At 42.5% G+C, this 21,770-nt stretch overlaps 1 protein-coding gene across 1 annotated transcript in view; it reads left to right on the forward strand.

Moving 5' to 3' along the window:
* The window catches only part of ESRRB (estrogen related receptor beta), a 122,888-nt gene that overhangs the window by 16,545 nt on the left and 84,573 nt on the right, over window positions 1–21,770 (forward strand). Inside the window, exon 3 of the mRNA XM_078662037.1 lies at window positions 20,805–20,915. Coding sequence (XP_078518163.1) covers window positions 20,805–20,915 — 111 coding nt within the window. The remainder of the gene's footprint in view (window positions 1–20,804; window positions 20,916–21,770) is intronic.

A 21,770-nucleotide genomic window follows, 5' to 3' on the forward strand; every position in this document is an offset into this window, starting at 1 on the left:
CAGCCAGGATAGCTTGATTCCAGTGGCACAGTGAGCCCAGGACCCACGTATGGGCATACCTGGCGCACTTAGGGCGAGAAAGCAAAAGACACACAATTGATGGACGGAATGCAGAACAATTAAAAACATTTATCCCCAGTCAAGAGATCTGGGTTAAATCCATCATTCCTTTGCTCACCATGCCACCCCAGTTTAGACCTGGCCATATGCAAATCAGTCTTGACCTTGTGCCTCATGGGTACAGTCCAGCCCAAATGCCAAGCCAGGTCCTCCCTGGACCGGAAACAAGCATCCTAGGACCGGTTTCGGAGTTTCGGTCCCAGATCTTTTGACTGGGGGGGAATGTTTGCATTGTCAGCATTCCATCTATCATTTGTTTGCTGCAACCATTGGACAGCTATGCTGTCAGTAGCTGAGCCGAGGCACCCCTCACCACCCCTCACCACCATCTATGCTGAGTCCTGGAGGTCCCTGTGAAAGTGAGTGGAATCTTGGACTAAACCTACTGTCCTGGACTTCTGGTGTTAGCGCCTGAACTGCAAACAAGGCAACACTTTTTTTCACTCTCACGAAAAATCCCCAAAACTAACCCGCTCCACTGTAGTCAGGTGTCGCAGCACACCCGGATGGCACTCGGCTATCCGGGTGAGATCCCGTTGATGAAGCATGTCACCAACTAGGTTGGTGAGTGAGGGGTCTTCTAACAAAGGATGGATTTGTCCTTCTAAGCATTGTGTGCACCTCTACATCTCTAACGGAGGCATTGAGGCGCCTCCTGGGGGTACTCCTCCATTTGTTTGTTTATCATTGGCCAAGGGGACAAGGAGTATTCCCTATATAAATAAAACCCTTTCTCTCTCACTGTTTTCCCAAATACCATTATATGCAACCTACATATGTAATTTATCCCTGTGTGCAAAGTAGCTTTGTGTAAAACAATGTGCAGAGTAATCCTGTGTACAGTGACTCTGTATACATAGGGCCCTCACATTTTATGTGAATTGTGACACAGGAGAAGGCTGTACCACAGGTAATTCCTATCAATTTTACCACTTACCCTTCAAAAGGGAGGGTGCTCTTTGGCAAGATGGAAGAACGAGGACGTTGTGCTCCCTCCTCCAGGTAGCATAGCCTTTAGGCTCCCTCCACCAGGCAGCATAGACTTTGAGCCAATTGGACTTCTTGGGTCGCAGTCGAATAGGATAAGAACCAGTCAAAGGAAGCGCTGGTAAAGCAGTGAGAATCCACAGTGGCACAGGCTATCTTAGGCCGGACACATATTTCCATGCACAAAAAAGTTAAACAGGTAATATCATTTTTGCGGTATATTGTACATGTGGACATATTCACCCATTATAGTTTTGATGGCTGGCAATACTTGTCGATCTGTGTAATCCTTTCACTCTGCCATAGTTGCAGAATGCTAGGAGAACTAGAATTCTTTGTGGGTTTCTAAAAACGTTAGAAATATGTAATCCTACAGGAGCAAATTCCTATTGTCTGAAATGTTTGTGAATAAGGCCCTTTGATTGTACTTACCTTCAAATTCAGTTTTTGCTCTCGCACTGCAGTTTGCGACCATGGGTCAAAAACATGGGGTTATGCACATTCACACTTATTCCAGACCGATCTTTCCTTCATTTGTCACTGCATTTTGGAAGGGTAATTGCTACTCTTTGGTTCCCTCAGATAATCTTGCCTTACTTCCTTCTCAGATGGAATACAATCACTTCCTCATCAGCACTTATTCCCCTTTGACATTTTCTTCAGCATCCAGTACAAATATAGGGGGATGATGAAAGCAGATCAACTCAGCATTTCCATTCATATGAGTGGTAATTTGGTGGCCATTTTGTAGTCTACTCATGCCAAATAGAAGCCAGGACAAATACACCTGCACAGAGCAGAGTTATGTAAAAAAGTGCATTAAAGTTCAAATAAACTTCACAAAAAATTGTTCATATCTAGAAGCTTTTTTTTGCTCTTTGTGGACAATATTTCTTTGTTGAAATCTTGCTCCAAACCGGTGGTTCGTTACTACCTTGGAACACTCTTGCTTTGTTTATTTGAAATCTTCCTTCCTTCACAATTTCTAGGTCGGTCGATATTGACCTAAATGACAAATTTCCCATAACTGGCCGAATGCAAACCATTTTTTATGGTGCCCCCGGGTCGGACTTTGTGGCCTGTTTTCTGGATACCTGATGGTATTATCAAACTCAACCCATATCTATCTCATCACAATCAAAATCTTTTGATGTCCTAGAAGTTTTTAACCACTTGGCTGCTAAGGGGTGTGTGCGAGGTCCATTGACTTTCCATTGAAATCAATGGAAACTCCATGACGAGTTACCCTTGTCATTAGCACTGAAGGGGTTAAAGCCCAGGCCATTGGCTGATAAGGTTTAGCGATAGCAGGGATAAATTAGATGTCTGTGCCCTATTATCCACTAGTTGCAGTTGGAAACTTATTTCTCCTTACCTATGGCCCCTTTAAAGCAAGGGTTGCGGGTGCCTGGAGCAGAGTGACTTTATATTCCTCAAAGGTTGGAGGAAGCCCATGTAGATTCACTGCCTGGATCTGGTGCTCATATATTGATTCTAGCCTCATCAGTTGGCGATCAAAGGATGCTACCGAGTGTCTGCAGACACCCTGACAGCTGATAGAGTGTCACAGGTCAACAGTTCTACGCCAGCAAGGCATAGTTTTTGGTCAATGGAATGGAGGTCCTGGAGAGGACAAAATGGTCTCTCACTTGAACAGCGGAGTAAGCTTGTCAGTTGGGTTTCATATTTCAGGCTACTCACCTGCAATTCGTTATTACTTCCGTACTGGTTGGCTGGATTGACGTCTTGAGTGAGGCCCTTTCTTGGGCCTCACTCACAAGCACCACAATCTACGGGTCAAGGTAGGCAGGTGGTTCTGGTCACTAATATCATTCTGGTGATGCTTCAGTCTGCAGATATGTTTGTCAGCAGGCATACAGCTGGTTATTTTAGGACCCAAGCAGAACTCTTACAACTTGGTCCCAGGTACGGGTTGGGATGAAATTGGCAGCATGCTGCTCAATTGTTCAGACAATACCAGCCAGGTCCATGTAGGTCTTTTATGGAGTAAGTAGATGTTCAAAATACCTCTTCTAGAAAAGCAGACTCAGGGCACAGTTCTAACCACTTTAGCACATTTTTGTCAACAATCCATATCAGAGGACCAATTGGCAATGCAATATGTCTCTTCAAAACCACAGAGGAACCCGGCTTACTGTTTCTTTTTTGAGTTGTAATTATGTATTGAAATTGAAATTGAGGGAGAGAAGCATAGTAGTACAGATGATGGCACGCATTATACATTATACAGCATATATCCATATGGGTTGCGACATATTATGTACAACTACACTACAGTGGGAAACGGGGAGAGGGTGAAAGGAAGGGGAGGGGTAGGGTGCAGCATACATCATATACATTATCATCATCATCATCCTTGGTGTTGTACAGGTACAGTCCAGTAGCATTGCAGGTAACATGCAGTACATTGACGCAGGATATCATATAGCTTTTTTAATGATGCCGCCAGATACACCAATGACAACTATTTAGTAGGCGCTGGTGGAGGGGTGCTCGAACGGGGGGGGGGGGTGCAGGGTGTGTGCAACGGCACAGGCCTACAAATGGGCTATCCAAGCTGGAAAGGTGTTATGTGTCTCGACCTTCAGTAATATGGTGAAGTGGAGAGGTGAGGAGGGTGCGGGGAGGGGATGTGGTGTCGGGGGTGACACCGTCAGGATATATGCAGTAGATAAAAGGCAAAGTCGCGTCCCTGTGGGTGGGGGGGTGAAGTGTGTTAAGTGTGGGTGTGTAAAAGTAGCTGTCTACAATGATTGTGAACGGGGATTGGGGGAGGGTGCATGCCGGGTCCCTCGTCCGGGGAGGGGCAGGGGGGAAGGGAAAGGAAGAGGTAAAGCAATAATGAAAGGAAAGGGAATGAGAGGAAAGGAAGGGAAAACAAAAAAAGAGATGGGAGGGAAGAGTAGGGGGTGGGAGGGAGGTATAGGAGTGGGGAGGAGAAGGGGGCAGATAGGGGGATGAATGGGTAGGATAGGATAGGATAGGTGGTTAAATCTTAGAGAATGGTCTCTCGGAGGAAGGGGGTCCATGTTTGTTTAAACACCTCCTCCTGGTCTTGCCGGCGTACTCTTTCTTGAGAAAATGTGTATTTTATGTCCCACAATAAACATCTGACACACAGCTCATTTTATGGAGATCAGATTGTTGGTATTGTCCCAGAGTATGTGAGGAGAGCTATGCACACAGGTAGGATGTCCAAGGGGGCAAAACTTAACATCCAAAACATCCCCCCTCTGAAAACTCATAACAGGAAAACACACACTGCATACTTGGATGAAAGCAAGCGTCATGAGGCATCATGGATTATAATGGGGTCAACGATGACAAGTAATCTTTCGTGGGGGTACAGTAAAAATGCTATACTTCTAATCTGAAACTGACACCCACTTGACATTCTCTCCATAGCTAGTAGAGGGAGTGCATGAAATCAGGAAACTCATGGGGGCATTTTTATTAAAAGTTCAGAAAACACAGGCCAGCAAGCAAAGTTGCTGTACTGCATTGGTGAAGGGGTGAAAGCTGAAGGGCACCATATCTACTAAGATGTAGCGCTCTCCAGCTCTCTTCCTGCGCTGGCATGCTTGAGGCTGCCTAGTGCAAACACAAACACACCTGCACCATGGTGCAAGGGTGCCTGTGTAACAGACGAATTTGTTATTGCGCAGGAAGGGATTCCTTTTGTTACAAAAGATATCCTTAGAGACTTATTGTTCTTTCTGTGTGCCACAGAATGCAGCACACATGGAAAGAAGGAGTAAAGAGGGGAAATAAAGATGTTTCTCCTTGTCACTCCAGCTTCAGCTAGGCTCACCATTGTGGCTTAAACCCAGGTTCACACGTCTTTGTAAGTCCAGATTTGCTTTAAAATACATGGGTGGATGCATGGGAACGCAGGTTGAAACTAATATGGTGTACTTTCTGGGGCTTGGAACAACAGTTGGAGGCTTGGGCAGCTGCAGCAAAAAGCACCAGACTTTTGTCCTTACAGAAATACAATGTCACTCTGATCTCTGCTTAAACCTGTTTGCATTCACTCCCACGTGATGCCCAAGAAGCTCATTTATCAATAAAGTCCCAGTCAGTCATGCCAGGGCCTCATTCCAATGCATCTTCCTAAATCTCGTTAGGTCTGATGGGTTTGATCGACTAACATTGGCAACACTAAAGCATGTATGAAGCCAAAATGTTCTAAAAAATAGTGGAATCTAATAGAAGCAAAAAAAGAGGAGAGTGAAACTGACTAAGAAGCATAGTGCACAAAGGGAGTGACAGTGAAAGAGGGGGATGAGTGAAATAGGTGGGACACTAACATGGGTGAATTGGATTGTCTATTTTGCAGCCAGTCCTTCATCTGAAATTCTATCATACTCATTTTGCCTTATGCACATTTGTCACTCCACCATCCCTCACAGAGACAAATGGAATTCTAGCCAGACTGCTGAAGAATCTCTGACTTCAAGTCTGGAAATGTATTTATTGTAAAAACAAGAATCTATGAGTCACAGAACAAAAGAGTGAGGAGATTCCCCTAACATCTGCAACAGAGAGAAGCTTCCTGAGGCAGTTCAGAACACACGTATTTACACTATTAGAGAGGCTATGGTCAAAAACTTAAAAGCAGGTGCCTAGGTAAGATCCAGTTGCAGCTGGCATCTACGGCGAGCGCGCAAAATATTATTTAAAAAAATAGAATAAAATAAAATAAAACTTACCTAACGTGACATCCTTGCTCTGGACCTCTTCCTTTCAGGAACTGGAACTAGATGCCGGAACTCCCTTGCCCAATCCTGGTGCGACTCACATACAGCATGTGAGCAGCGTACTGATTGGAGGGAGCAGCCTCACTCGGTGCTCAATAGCGCACTGGAGGCCTGCACTTACTCTCAACCCAGCTTTGTTCAGATAGCTGGGTTGAGAGGTTTAAAGTGCACATGTATGCAAGACGTCTGGCCAAAAAGACATACACACTTTAAACAGTGCATTAGACAACCCACCCTCCTCCGTGCTGCTGTCAGTCAGCAATGGCCCTGTCCCCGTCCGGACGCTCGGCTCAGGATGGGGGACAACAAATAAAATGTCAATGACCAAACATTTTATTTTTTATCTCTTGGGCTTCTGGGGAATTTTAAGTGGGGCAAAGCTTCTCCGCTAAAACGGAGGAGCTGCACCTGGTAAGATCATGGGAGCAGGTGCACACAGCCTTCAGAAAGTAACAAGATAAGTACACAGTTTCGGCTGAACAAGCTAAAATTAAAAAGCCTTTCCTCAGTTTCCAGAATGCTTCACGTCTCACCGCGAAGAAGGGGACTTGCAGTGGAAAGAGTCACGGTGGGTACGGCAGATATGAGCAACTATATTCAGACAGTTTAGAGAAAAGTTTTTTTGTTTCACAAGATTGTTCAATACATTCATGCACATAACATAGTTGGCATGGGGAGGCCACCTAATAATGTAGCTTACCACCATCGTGGCCATCGTGGAATGATTGGAATGGAATGATCTTGGAAAGTTTTTTTAGAGTAAAGAATCCCTATTACAAGATAGCCATCTAGCAAGTATGCACATGCATGGTGGCTAGCTATAGAAAAAAAGTGTTAGCAATGCCATTAGATCTGTGCTCTTGTGTCAAATGCTCGGCCAATGCTCAATATAGCATATTTATACAGCACGTATTGTTACACACATATGATTTAATTCTAAAAAGGATTTGGGAATAGAAATTCAGTGGGATTACTCTTATATTTTGAGCAAATTCCACCATTTATGGAGTTTTCAAAGAATTCCAGGAACATCCCTGAAAATCTGTGAAGTCCTCGGATTGCCATAAGTTCTTGCATGAAAATAATATACCTGTGATGGATTTTCTACAGGTGACAAAACTTTGCATCAGTAAATCATGCTGTAGAGTGCATTTACATTACACGTTTTGATTTTTGTTTTACTTTCAAACCGAGTATGCAGTCCATCCCTCTTGCAGGTTAAAGGAACCACTTCTGCCTAAGTGAAGAGAAAAAGGGGTATAAGTTAAAGTAAATGCCCCACTATCTGTACACCTATTCTGTTTCTAACTTGCCAAGACTGAGTCATTCTGCCTCCCCTGACCTGCATTTCTTGAGCTAGATTGTGCTGGATTTGGGAGAAAAAGAAAAGCCTGTGGTGTGGACAATATAAGAGATTCAAAGTGTACAACTGCGCACAAAAGTGTGGGTCATGCCCAACAGGGAAGGTCATTGGTTGCACAGTTGGAGCAAAATACATTTATGTTTCAGATTGTGATCAAAGAGAGGCTAAGATTTCTGCTACTACGTAAAGAAAGCTCACAGGTTTTAGAGGGGAACAAGAGGAGAGACTCATCCACCAGTGGCTTAAGCCAAGGGTTCCTAATCTTTTGACTTCTGTTGACCCCCACTTAATTACTACTACAATCCGGAGACGCCCCCTATGTCATTACTGAAAGGTAGGGACCCAAGTCTCTGCCTTTTTGATAATTTGAACCATAAAACAATACACAAAAAATACAGAAACAAGCAATCATGAAACAAAAATCTGATGAATATATATTTCATTTAATTCACAAACAGATATTTAAAAAATCAAAAATTTAACGGTAAGGTTGGAGCTTTTCTAAATTCAATTGAGGTCACTCATCGTCCATCATGTGTTCTGTTTGATGCACTTGCACTTTTCCCATGAATCAATTAGAAAATACCAACTTACTTTTTAGCCTGTAATTTCAAATTTCTTCACATTTACAAAACGTTTTAAAATTTTCATTTTTACAGTTGCATAATTATTTGAATATACTTTATTAATCTGGTAATTTTTAATTTTCTAAGCAATCACAGAACTCCTGAGTAAGCTTTGCGGACCCCCAGTAGTCCCCGGACCACAGGTTAAGATCCACTGGCTTAAAGTATGCTCTTCAGACCAGGTTATGCAGCACAAGTGGCATGGACCACCAATTTTACTGGAGTCCAGTGAGTAGAGTGCTATGTATCACAGAAGCCGCAAGGGTGTGCTTACGGAAATTCTCTTCTTATCGTTCTCATCCAAACCCTTATCTTGCAAGTCTTTTGCTCATGGTACATCATGGAAACTAAGGTATCGCAACACCTGTGCCCCACCTGTGTTCTAACTCTGTTTTATAACTTAGGGACCTAGATTTTCATTTTTACTGATTTTTACGGATAAATACAGACCAAAGGCAATCTAATTTTCTCTGTGTACTTATTTCTAAATACAGAAAAATGCAGAAAAAAAGGTTTTGTTTTGGAAAAACCTCACTACTGTCCATCATGCGTGCTAGGTCAAAAGCTATGCAGACTGACAGGTAGGGGAGTTGAAAGCAGAAAAATAGATTTTTTAATGATGTTTGAATACCTACAAGACTACAGTTGTTGAAGCTGTTCTATAATGCAAATAATTTCAGATGGCAATTTTACTGTAAATAGCTAAAACGCATAATACTTTCAAACATGAGTAAACATTTGGTGGTTAAATAAAGGTGTAAATAGATCCAATGCAGCTTCAATTTTTACACTCGTCACGAAATAAATATGAATAACTACAGATAAAATGAGCAAAACGTAAATAGGGATAAATACAAACGGAAATGCCAAAAATATAATGCCATAATACCGGGAGCCCTTGTTATAACTAATTGGCCAGTTATGATAGCTGTAAATTTGCTGAAGTTCGTAATAATCCCTAAACACTGAATCACAAACAAATCGCTATTATCACTTTAGTAATGAGCTGATCCACAGAGTGTTTGGTTATAGCTCTTCTGGGGAACTTATGAAGGGCAGTAAATGGGTATCATAAAAAGCAATGATGGTCCCACTAAAATCTATATGAAGTTAATTGGTAGAAAACAGTTTGATTTACAGTGGAGTATTATAATTCCAAATTGTTTGAACAGAATAGTATGTTGTTTTAGTTTTAGTAAAAATAAAATATATTCGAATGGTATATATCATGAATAATGGAAGTGCTTTAAAATAAATTAAATTGTTGGTTCCAGTCCGGGTGACCCAAGACTTCCTTTCAGCAAATGGTGCCCTGGCCGGATACTGCAACCTTTGTCCCAACTTTATTTTAATTTTCCTTTTCTACTTGTGTTTTTTCCTCGAATTTAGGGCCCAATCCAACTAGGGAGTATAGGAAATAGCGTATATCGGTGGGCTCCCACTTATGACGATATTGTTCAAACCCAGTTAAGCATTGGTTTCTCTAGTTAAGTCTAAGCAGCATTAGTCTTCTACGATTTGCAGCGCATTTAGGGCTAGATGTAGGTAGGCTATTACCGGTCGGTAACGGCCGAAATCGGCCGTTACCGACCAGTAATAGACTTTTGAGATGTAGGAGGCTTTTTTACCGATTCGGTATGTATGAGATGTAGGAAGCACTTTCAACAGTGCTTCAGGGCTTTAAGGATTCGATATTTACCACCAACTACTAGTTGGTGGTAAATAACGAATTCCTATGTAAATGCAAATATGTGCATTAACACCTGTGCTATGTGACAGACATACATGCCCTTAGGGCATGTGTGTGCCACATGTGCACACAAGCACTAATCAGGGGTGCAGCAGGGTGTCAAAGTGACACCCTGCCACTCTTGATTTTTTTGCAATTTTACCGAATCAGTAATTACCGATTCGGTAATTGACATTCATTCCTATGGTCCTCCAGGCCCATAGGAATGAATGGAAAATACTGAATCGGTAATTATCGATTCGGTAAATACCGAATCTTACTGATTCGGTATTTTTTACCGAATAATTACCTACATTGCATTTACCTATTCGAAAATACCGAATCGGTAAAATTCGGTATTTTCAAATCAGTAAATCTAAATTATCTACATCTAGCCCTTAGAGTCGTCCATTGAAAGTAGTGGAAATTTAAACTGACTTCGAATGTTTGCCAAACTGTCTGATCATGTCAAATTAAACAGCGTTAGTTTATCTTCAATGAATAAGCTGAGTGTGCAATGAAGAGCACATTTAAAACTCTTTCAAGCCTCCTACCTCAAGTGCATATGCCTTTTTTGGAGTTAGTCCAGTGGTTGGTGGAAGAGCTGCTCTGCATTTGTAAAAAAAAAAATTACTTTCCTGCATCCTCACGAGCGTATGCCATTTCATTCACTAGCCACCCGATCCAGTAGTCTCTTTACTACAGCATGCCATGCACACAGAAAGCGGACTTAAATGCTAGATAGATAAGACTTGACCCAGCTCCCACACATTGTAAACAGGCAAAAGAAGAGTTATAGTCAAAACATAAATGCATTGATGGCCTCAGAGGACGATTCAAGTATGCACATTTCTTTCATGCAATATTGTTCTCCCAGGGACTTCCTGCCCTAACGCAGAGTTAAGAAAGTAGTATGAAGCTTGCTCTCCTATATCGTATTTATTAAAAGAAAGGTTCACACTGCCAAGCAAGGGCCACCCCTCCATGCAGGGTTATTATCAAACATTGGCAATTCCAGTAGGTTTTGTCTATGCAAGTGCTATTGGCTTTGACAATGTGTTTTAGCCATGTTTTACACCATTGTGGCTGCTGTTCAGCAAAGCTAAATGTTAGTAGTGTGGTGTGGATTGGAGTGGCATAGATTGGGGTACAGTGGAATGGGGTAGAGTGGAGTGGGGTAGATTGGCATAGAATTTAGTGGGGGTAGACTTGGGTAGAATGAAGTTGGGTGGATTGTGGTAGATTGGGGTAGATTGTAGTGGAGTGGAGTAGATTGGGATAGATTAGAGTGAGATGGATTAGAGTGCGATAGATAGGACTGAGGTAGATTGGAGTAGGATAGATTGTAGTGGCTGAGTTGGGTAGATTAAGGTGGTAGACTGGAGTGGGTGGATTGAATTGGGGTTGAATTGGCTAAATTGGGGTGGAGTGAGGTGGACTGGGGTAGAGTAGATTGGGATAGATTAGAATGGGGTAGAGTGGAGTGGGGTAGATAGAGGTAGGATAGATTGGGGTAGAATAGAAATGGATATGTTGGGGTAGAGTGGAATGGTGTGGCGTGGATAGAGGAAGAGTGAAGTGGGTTAAATTGAGGTAGAGTGGAGTGGGGTAGATTTGGTTGCTCATATTAGGGTAGAATGCAATGGAGGGGATATATTGGTATAGTTTAGAGTGAAATAAATTAGAATAGGGTAATTTGGGGTGGGGTTGATTGGAGTGGGGTGGGTGAATTGGGGTGGAGTGGGTTGTATTGGACTGGAGTGGGGTACATTTGAGTGGCATGTGTTAGATTAGAGTGAAGTGGAGTCTGGTAGACTGGGTTGAGTGGGGTGGAGTGTGGTAGATTGGGGTCGAGTGCAGTGGGTAGACTGAGTGGATTGGAGTGGGTAGATTGGAGAGGGGTACATTGGGGTAGGGTGGTATGGGGTAGATTGGAGTGGAGTGGGGTAGATTTGAGGAGTGTGGTGTGGGGTATGTTGGAGTGGAGTGGGGTAGATTGGATTGATTAGAGTGTGGCAGATTAGATTGGAGTGGAGTGGATTAGATTGTGATAGATTGGAGTAGAATAGTCTAGATTGTGGTAGAATAGAGTGGGGTAGATTGGAGTGGAGTAGGGGAGATTAAAGTGGGTAGAGAGGAGTTGGATAGGTTGCCGTGGAGATTGGAGTGGAGTGGAGTAAATTTGAGTGGGTAGATTGGAGGGGAGCTGGTAGATTGAGTGGAATGGGTTGGATTGGGGTACATTGGAGTGTGGTGGATTGGGGCAGACTGGAGTGGGGTAGATTGGGGTTGATTGGAGTGAAGTGCGGTAGACTGGGTAGATTGGAGCACAGTGGGGTAGATTTAAGTGGAGTGCAGGAGATTGGGGTAGATTGAAGTGGGTGGGATTGATTGGGTTAGATTGAGTGGAGTGGGGTAGATTGGAATGGATTACATTGGAGTGGGGTAGAGTGGAGTAGACTGTAGTGGAATGGGGTAGATTGGATCTTAGTGGAGTGTATTGAAGTGGAGTGATGTAGATTGGGGTATATTGTAACGGAGTAGAGAGGGGTAGATTAGGGTACATTGTAGCGAAGTAGAATGTGGTAGATTGGGGCACATTGGAATGGAGTAGATTGGAGTGGGGTAGAGGTGAGTGGGGTAAGTGGTGTGGAGTGTAGGGGCACAAAATGGAATGGAGTACTGTGTCATGGAATGAGTTGCATATATTAGAGTGGCGTGAAGTTTAGTGGCTAGGTGTGTCATAGAGTGTCTTAGAGTGGAGGGGCGTAGAGTGGAGTGGCATGTCATAGAGTGGAGTGGAGTGCCGTAGAATGGAGTGGCATGGCATAGAGTCAAGTGGAGTAGTGTGGTGTGGAGTATATATGGTGTGGTAGCACACTGCTGTTATAAACAACACATTTTCATCTGAAATGACCATTACATTTGCACCGAAATATGGTTTTACTGAACACATATTAATGCGTGCAAATGTCATCACCTGGTGTATTGATGTGCTTTGATCGTATTCAAATATTTGTTTCCACCATACTGTGATTCATTTGTATGAATTCTGATATACTCTGAAACCTCAACACAATAAATGTTTTGTTGTTGTGTGCTAGAAAAAAAAAATCCTACAACGTCTCCTCTTACATGGATACTCAGCATGATTGTTATAAATTCTCTCACTTTGAAGTCAGAGAAAGAAAAGTATACACCAAGCACCTTTGAAAGACAGCTTGACATTTGACCTGCATCTTTGAATGCAAAGTAAATGTGACAATATAAGAACAAGATTTAAAGGCCTGTTTACAGAAAGCGAGTTAGTGGAAGAGTACTGTGAACAGGTTTAGGCAACGGGAGGGGCGAACTCAAGTCGGACAGTATAAAACAAATATAGCCAGCATATAGAAAGGCAGAAAATGTGTGTTACAAACTACAAAGCCAATGGTCAGCAAAGGATGGAATGAATTCCTAAGTCAGCTTTCTGATTGTCCCCAAGATGACCGTAGCAAACTAGACAGCTGCACTGTCTGTGAGGCCTCATCCTTAAAAGGTATGTCCCACCAGTGTCCCCTTCCTTCCAAATTTTCAAACCTAGGCTAACAGCAACTCAAAGGTAAAGATTCCAAGGGTTTGTTAAACGTTCATACAAAGATCAACCAACCTTTACCACTGACAAGACACCTGCATCTGCAAGTAAATGCACTGAAAGGCGAAGTGTAATAGGCAGACGTGCAGGATGTAGCAACAGGGTAACCTCACATAACTTCCATAACACTAGGGCATCATATTACTGGACTAAAACAAAAGACAATGATATAATACAGAAGGTAGGGGTGCCCATGCCCTGTGCTGGGTCATGGGCTTGAATGTCTCTTATTATTGTCGACAGAGCTGCACATCAACTGCAATAAATGTAGTAAATCTTTGTGTCTTCTCTCCCTTCTCAGCTATATTGCCCTATTTTTTCTTCCTCTGTCCTCTCTTTCTCCACTCCTCAAATTGATTTCTCGCTCGGAGTTATACCTCTAATTCTTTATTTCACCCTTATAATAGCTATTCTGCCTGTCAACGCCCCTGTGCCTCCTCTCATTCTCTACATTCCCCTGTCTCTCTTTTTCTCCTCACCTTCCCTCTCTTTTCCCTTTCACTTTCCTCCTCTCTTTCCTCCCTCGTGTGGAATGCTCCTCTTTGCTGTCTCCTCTCTCACCCTGCATTTTCTGGGAAGGAGCGATCTCCTCCGGGCTTATGGTTAATTGGGTTAGTGGGCAGCTCATGTCAGGAAATTAAAAGGCAGCCTGATCAGGTTCCAGCTCCAGGGATAGCGAGCCCGGTGTATTTATAGCCGATCCCAGCTCTGGTCTTCGCCAGAAATATCGTTTTACCAGAGCCCCCATGGAAAGGGTGTGAGAGAGACGTCCCAGGGAGAGAAAAGAAGAACATGAGGGGCAGAGAGACTCCAGGGGAGGCGGACTGCGATAGATACGCGATTTTGCCTGAAGATGCTGTGAGTTTGTTCTACGGGTTATTGAACTGACAACACAGCACAACAACTGCATACACTGTAACCATTTACAATGTAGACTGAACAGACACGTTCAAAGTTAGAGTTACAACAAGCTTGAAATTATGACCAGTGCCCGTCTCGAAACAGATATAGGTCAGGACAGACCGGGTGATCTGAAGCAGACGAATATGTACCAGATTAAAGATCTGTGTGACTCCAGGCTGAAGCGAAGGTTTACAGACCAGCTGCAGCGCTGCGGTACAGACAAGTATTGGCCATTGGTAGTGCAGTCCTGTCAGTCAATCCTGCATTGCCCTACTCTCCAAAAAGACAGATAATGTTTGCTGATCCTCTAGGCTCTATACATTTCCCGTTGCTGTTTGCTCTTTGCCTCAAACCTGACAGTTTAAAAGTTTTTATCTATATATGTGATACGATTCGATTGTAACCGATAGCGGGAGGAATGCTACTAATGATCTGTGATTGAATAAGTAATGTGATATTTCTTTTTATTAATAAACTCCTTTTTTATATAATTGGTTACTAAATTGAAAAGTATTGTGAGAAACTGTATGCTGTACTATGTTACTGTGGAAAGTGGTAAGATAAAGTTCCTTTTTTGGAGTAAGGCACCTTCTGGGTAGTTAAATACCTTCAGGAATAAAATTGCTAAACATCTATAGAAGACACTTGGCTCAGGGAGAGGTATTTGTCCTCTTAGACATCATGATATAGGGACTTTCTGTTTTTTTAGTCTGTATACATACCCCACCCCTGTGTAGAACATAGGGGTATCTCCCTTCCTTTTTTAACTTAAATTTTAACTTTGCCTCAAACCTACACTAGCACAAATACGTTCTTGCTCTGTTTTCTTTTCATATCACTGGGAACAATATTAGGGCAGGTCAAATATTGGGACAACGTTTTGTAACTTCTTTGACTGGGATTTATTTTTAGTATTTTTTGAGCATTTTGAATAGGGTATTTCTTTTGTAAACTGGAAGAAGCTTATCTCTTCATCTCACAAATGTTAGGCATTTCATAGATTACTTTCAAAACCACGTATCCAGGGCCCCCTAATTTCCTTCTTGCTGGTATATTATTAAGTTACTGGTGCCGGGACTAGAATACATCACTAAGGAGATGCTGTTGATTTCTAATCTGGACTCTTGCATGCTTTAACAATACAAAAATATGTTTTGAGGCTAAATCATGATTTCTTAGACAATACTGGAAGCAGTGGTTTTAGAGCCCTCTGCACTTAGCCAATCCCTCAACTTGCTCCTCGGAGGTCATGTCTTCAGAACTTATCCTTGATTCACCCATGGACACATTAACACATAAAAACATCAGTGTAAGCCTGCAATACTCTAACGTTTTCAAATGAGAAGCCTCAACTGATTCACCCCAGGCACTGATGGCATGAGGATGGTGGTGGAAACCATCCTTCTATCTAGGATTCACCGTGAAACATGGTCTTACCTGTGAATCCTTTGTCCTCAATGACTTCTTTGAAAGCCCTGCTCTGCCTGAGGCTGCTCAGCGCCACATCACTTCTACTCCGTGTTCGTTCCATTGTCTTCCCATGGAGACTATGGCCCTGTGTAAAATAGGCTGCTTTGCCTGCCAAGCTATTTATCTACATAAAGCATCTTATTGGGCAGACTAGCTGGTTATGCTCAGCAGCCACAATATTTGGCACCATCAAAATTCCTTGTACCAAAGCTTCAGATGTAAATAATACCACTTTCCCTGTCTTTGAATGGGCAACTTCCTTTTGGAATTCACCCTGCCTGCGGCCTGCCCTTCACAATGACACGCTCACTTTCTCCTCTGGTTCATGACACACTCGCAACCAGCACACCATCAGACTGGAGATGAAGAAGTGCAAAAAAGTAAAACCAAGGCACCATGTGTAAGCATCCTATGTGTCCCCATTTCCTATCTGCCTGAGTAGGTGTCTGGAATATTGAGCATGAATGATGAAATAAAATGATGGCGTGTGGAATGGAATGGAAGCTAGGAGACAGGGCAGCTGGAGGGAGGATGAAGCGCCGAGAGAACCTGCCTGCTGTTGGTGCAATTTAGGGGAATACCATGAAATAAAGAACTTACTTTCTACTTGAGTGGCACTAGAGTCTTGTATGAAGATCCTGCCCTTGAACTATTTTTTCAACATTTTTGTGATAGTGTCTGTCTGGCATTTGTCCAGTTGTAATGTGAAAATATGACATTCTGTTAATCAGCGCAGTTATTTGACATTAATGGAGTTCATATTATAATTGCCACAGTTTTGTGCCTGTTTCCCACTAAAGGTGAGGGTTAGTAGATGAGATCATTTTAGTTGCTGATTCACGAGTATTGACATGTGCTATGTACACCTTATTGGTAATGCATGTGTCTGGTTAGTACATTTCTCTGTAAATTGACTCCTGTAATTTGAAAATCATAGTTTATGTGATGAATGCATACTGATGCAAAACATATGCTATGTCGGTGGAGGGTTTAGATGAAGGACAGGAACAATTGGCGCGCAAGCAAGTACGCTAGGAGTAAAGGATGTGGACAAATGAGCATGGTGCTGACAGGTCAGGGGGAACAAACCAAAATAAAACAACCCCTGCAAGTGTGTAAGTCAAGACCTACACAGTGAATATAGAACCAAGTCCTGTGCACACGTATAAGGGTGAAGGTTTTGGTGTAAAAACCAAACTTTAAAAAACTTTTCTTGCAGAAATTATGAAGGTCGACATCAGGAATATCTTAATGGGGATTTTTATATCAATACAGAAACACCCTGGAAATTTGGGATGTTACTACACACGCCGCAATCGTGAGCTAAGATCTTCGTTGGAATCGGATGTACACGTCCGCTCCTTTTTGTCTCTTCAACTAATGTGACACAGGCAAGGACCACCCTTGCTTTCCCGACTTTAATTTCGATTACCTACATCGCTATCGGGACGGAATTATCACCGTTAATGCGATATCCATGACTTTGCAACTGTACAGCTTGAAGAGTCACAATTGTACCACGTTGTGACGAAACACGTGTCGGCTGGTCTTTTGTTTCTGTATTGATATAAAAATCCCCATTAAGATATTCCTGATGTCGACCTTCATAATTTCTGCAAGAAAAGTTTTTTAAAGTTTGGTTTTTACACTAAATCCTTCACCCTTGTACGTGTGCACAGTACTTGGTTCTATTGATGCAAAACATGTATGGAAGTTTAAATAATCCACTAGTAGGTTGTTTTGCAAGTACTTTGTGAGCATTTGAAGCATATGGAGTCTAGCTAGAAGGTTTGAGAGAAGACTGCGGTCCCCATTTGTATTCTGTCGTGTAAAAATGTGTTGGTTGTGCTTGTTTAAGTGATATGGACGTGGGGAAGTATAGTCCCACCTTTTGAGAGATACAAGTGTAGTATGCATGTACACGTGTTGTTGTAAATAAGTAAAATAGGAGCACCCTGTCACTAGAGGTTGTATGGGGAGGGCCGTATGGTATGTGAAGTTGGGGAACAGTCGCACCCTGTTAAATGTTGTATGGTGGGAGTACGCAGTGTTATACGAAGTTCGTGAAGATTAGTACCCTGTTGTGAAAAGTTGTAAAAGGTAGTACACCATTGTGTGCTAAGTTGGGAAAGAATATTACACTTTCATGAGAAGTTGCATGGGGAAATACTCCATGAGTGCTTTGTGGTAGAAGAGAATTACCATGTCACAGGTCATAGGTTGCAAAGAGAAGTTCTCAATAAAGTGAAAATGTGTGGGAGTGTACTACCATGTGGTGTTGTGGGTGATTGCCACAAATTTCGCCAGTGTTGTATTTGTGAAAAACCCTTTCACCAGTCATCACCCACTATCTCAGCCCCATTGACATTCAGAAATTCTGGAAAGGCTTGCTCTCTACAAAGTCTGCAACTTCAATCCATTCCCAACCTTATCAATACTCCACATTCTAGTTTCCGCCAACTTCATTTGATGGAAACTGCCCTTCCTCAAATATTTAAATGTCTATCCTGTTCCAATCATCAAGATGTCTCCTCTATACTCTTCCTCCTGCATGTTATGCGCATATGTGGTATTTGAAGAGCATGAACATATCCAAAGAGCATGAGCATTTCCAAAGTGTAGCATGTATATAAATCCATGGTCAAAGGCACAGGTTCAGTCAGCTGGAGATAAAGCTGAGTTCTGAGAGTGTAAGTGGATTGTTACTGCATTGTGATTGAATGTTCTATAATGAGGTCTGTTTCCAGGTATTTCCTTTATTGGAGCAGAGTTGGGCATTAATGGTGGACACAGGGATGTCTCTGAAACGTTTAACATTGCTTATGACTCTTGCCTCCCCCAGAGAGGCAGATATTGAATGATTAATCTAAGATCAATTTCCTCTTGCTATACCCGGCAACAGGGTTCTGTTATGGCCTCTATCTTTTCTCCCTTTACACTGTTTCTAACCACACTCTTTTTACTCTTGCTACACCCTCTCAACAAGTACTTCACTCCCAGGAGGGGTTTACCACGGTTCTGTTCTCTTCTCCATCTTTCCTTCCTTCCCACTGCATCCCTCAGGGACCTCAACTTCTCTTTTTTGCCTTTGATTTTACCTTTGCAGAGATGAGAAGCAAATATTATTTTTCTTACCCTCCTTCACTCCCCATCTTGGAGCCAAAATATATTGCCCTACTGCTATAGGACACTGGTGCCACTGCCATCCTTCAAGCTCCACTCAATAAAAACGATCTGCTCCCAAGTACAGTAGGCTCCAACTAGAATCTCTGTCCACTTTGTCCTCTTTCCTGATGCCCTCCTTCTCACTTGTTTGTAAGGGTGCCCATAGTGAAGTTTTATTTGTCCGTGAGGTTAGATTTCTTTATCTCCAATACTTCCTCAGCTGAGGGATTCCAACTATCATGCAAATGAAACATCTGTCATCACCTCCTGTTCCACATCACAAAAATCACTCATTCACACCTTCTCATACGCAAACAGGACAATTGTGAACTTCTATTTCCGAATCCCACAATTCTCCTGGTGTCTCTTAACAATGTTATACAATTGCACCAGGATTCTCTTTAGCATCCATTGGAATGCACCAACCTCCCTCCGTAAACATCATACAGAATGTCTGTCTGCCGAGCACTGAGGAAAAGAAACAAGGAATGGTGGAATGCTGCAATTAACCTCAGCCACTAATAATTAGACTGCATCCCAGCGCATTATATTTTTGCACACAATGCCATGGTCCAGACTGTACCTTTCAGAGTGTGATGCCTTTGAAAGCACTGGTTTTGAAGTAAGCTGCTTATATTAGGCTACAAACCCTACATGGAATCCCACTAGCGTACTCTAAACTCTAATTCAAATTGTTGTCCGTATAAACAACTTTGCTGAGTAAATCTCAACTGCTTCACCATATCAAAGCCTCTGTGCACCTTGATAAAATGTGAGTCTTTTGATATCCTAAGACCTTTTTATGAGATGGTCCGATCATCCACCTCCAAGCAGCTTCTCTGCACCCAGACTACAAGAGGATATGAAAATCACATTTCACAGAACTTGAATATCCAGTTCATTGATCAACTGCATGTAACACAAATTATAAATGCGAAGAGCGAGGTTCTTACTCCAGAAATGGGCGGTCAAGTCCTTAGAAAACTCAACCAACGATACAGAGGGTCTTGCACATTAAGTTTTTTTGCCAGTGATAGGCAGTGAAGAACTAGTAGAAAAGGGTTTTGTGCCTGGGTGGCTGCCCAAGGTCAACTGGGCACTGCATGCACTTTGTAAATGCTTTTGGTGACGCAGCTTTGTGGTTGGAAGGTCTATTTGGAGATTATTGCTGCATTTGTGCGACTAAAATGGGTATTAACTTTGACATATTGCTTGCATGGGCTGAAAGTGTAAGATTTGCAAAAAAATTGAATTAGAGGAACTGTTTCCATCCCAGTGTTAACTTATAGTAGGACCAAGGGACCCTGGTCCGCCAAAAACCTGAGAAAGCATTAGGATGAGGCTGGCAGAGGACTGGCTCACAAATTGTAAGAACACAGCAATGATCCTATTTATGCCAGCTCTGTTCTTCTACATGGCTTTTATGTAGCACACATCCTCCCAATACCTGACCCCATGTGCGCTTTCAAATGCCCATACTTGTGCCACAGAAAACGATCCTTTCTGTCTGCATTGATTCTTAGTTGGGTTCGCTGCCCGACCAGTCCTTAGTGTGATCCAGGTGAAATTTTCATCCTACCCATAAAATCTTTCTAAATGTGCTTGTGTAGTGCTTGATTTCGCAGGCATTACATTTTCTGTAATTGTCTCCCTCTGGCCACTGGCTTGAGCAGATGATGTCTTGAACAAAACGTAAAATCACGACCACAAAACATTTGTTCCACCAACCAGTCGTCTGCTGGTATCTTGCATGACTTTGAACGCATGGCATACACTGGTGTTTAATTTTCATGTGTGATACCAGCAAGTGCTTTTCAAGAAATGTCATGTAATTTTGAGATATGTTAACAAAATGTTGCAAAAAATTATTTAAATTGACATCTTAGAAGTTGTGATTGTCTGTGCTGGTGCACGTTGTGCCTAGAAAAGAAGGTTGTGGCTCCTGCACTAACTTGTTGCTCATGAATCGTAAGATCACTTCCCACCTCCTATCAGCTACCGAAGCCTCACTTTTCTCTTTCCGTAGGGGTACGTTTGGACCGGGTCCGCGGAGGGCGACAGAAGTACAAGAGGCGCTTGGACTCTGAGAGTAGTGGTTACCTGAGCTTACAGATCCCGCCTCCCAGCAAGAAACCACGTAAGTCAGTTCAGCAAATTTAATCTTAAGAGAACTCACGGGAGCAAATGCAATGTATTTTTCCAGCATGTACGTACTTTTTGTAAAAGTCGTAAAACACATTATAACCCTGGGCGTAGTTCACGTAGTCGCGCTACGCGTAGCTATGCGAACTGCATAGTGAGGTAGGGAAATGCTGTTCGCAATGATTACACAGTGCCGGATGCGAGTAGTTCACACTTTACAAATACGGATTTATTATTATTATTATTATTTTATATATTTTTATTATTATTATTATTATTATCTTAATCATAAACTCCTTGCCCATGGCGCTAGATGCCGTTGTGCATGTGCGTTGGAAGTTCTCCCATCACTAAAAAGGTGCACTCCAGTTCAGCCTCCCACCTTCTTTGTGCTGCTATGCGAGGAACAGGGATTGTCATCTATAGGAGTTTGTATAGGTCAGAGACCAGGCGTGTATCGTAAGATTTGGTGAAGAGTAATTTCTTGAAGTGGGTCAACTGACGTGATGCACATTTACATATTTTAGCTGGATTACACAGTTTTAGATCTGCAAGTAGCGGAGTCTCTAGAGGCCGAAACTCTCCCTAAATTGCTCAAAGGTTTGAATCCCATTGTGATAAAAAAAGAAGCCCCAGATGCGTTTAGTTTGCCAGTTGCCATGTTTAGAATTAGATATTGTCTCTGGCTGGTGTAAATTAAGGGTTCCCTATGATTGGGGTCATCAGGGAAGTCATAGTGGTTAGCCCCAAGGAGAGTGCCATTGCGCCCCAGGTTGCCATCATTGCCAGCATTATTCAGGGAGCTATATATGCCCCACGGTCTGTGTTTCTTGGGGGTCCATGAAGCACC

Source organism: Lissotriton helveticus, chromosome 9 (genome assembly GCF_964261635.1).
Source record: "Lissotriton helveticus chromosome 9, aLisHel1.1, whole genome shotgun sequence".
Lineage (NCBI taxonomy): Eukaryota > Metazoa > Chordata > Amphibia > Caudata > Salamandridae > Lissotriton > Lissotriton helveticus.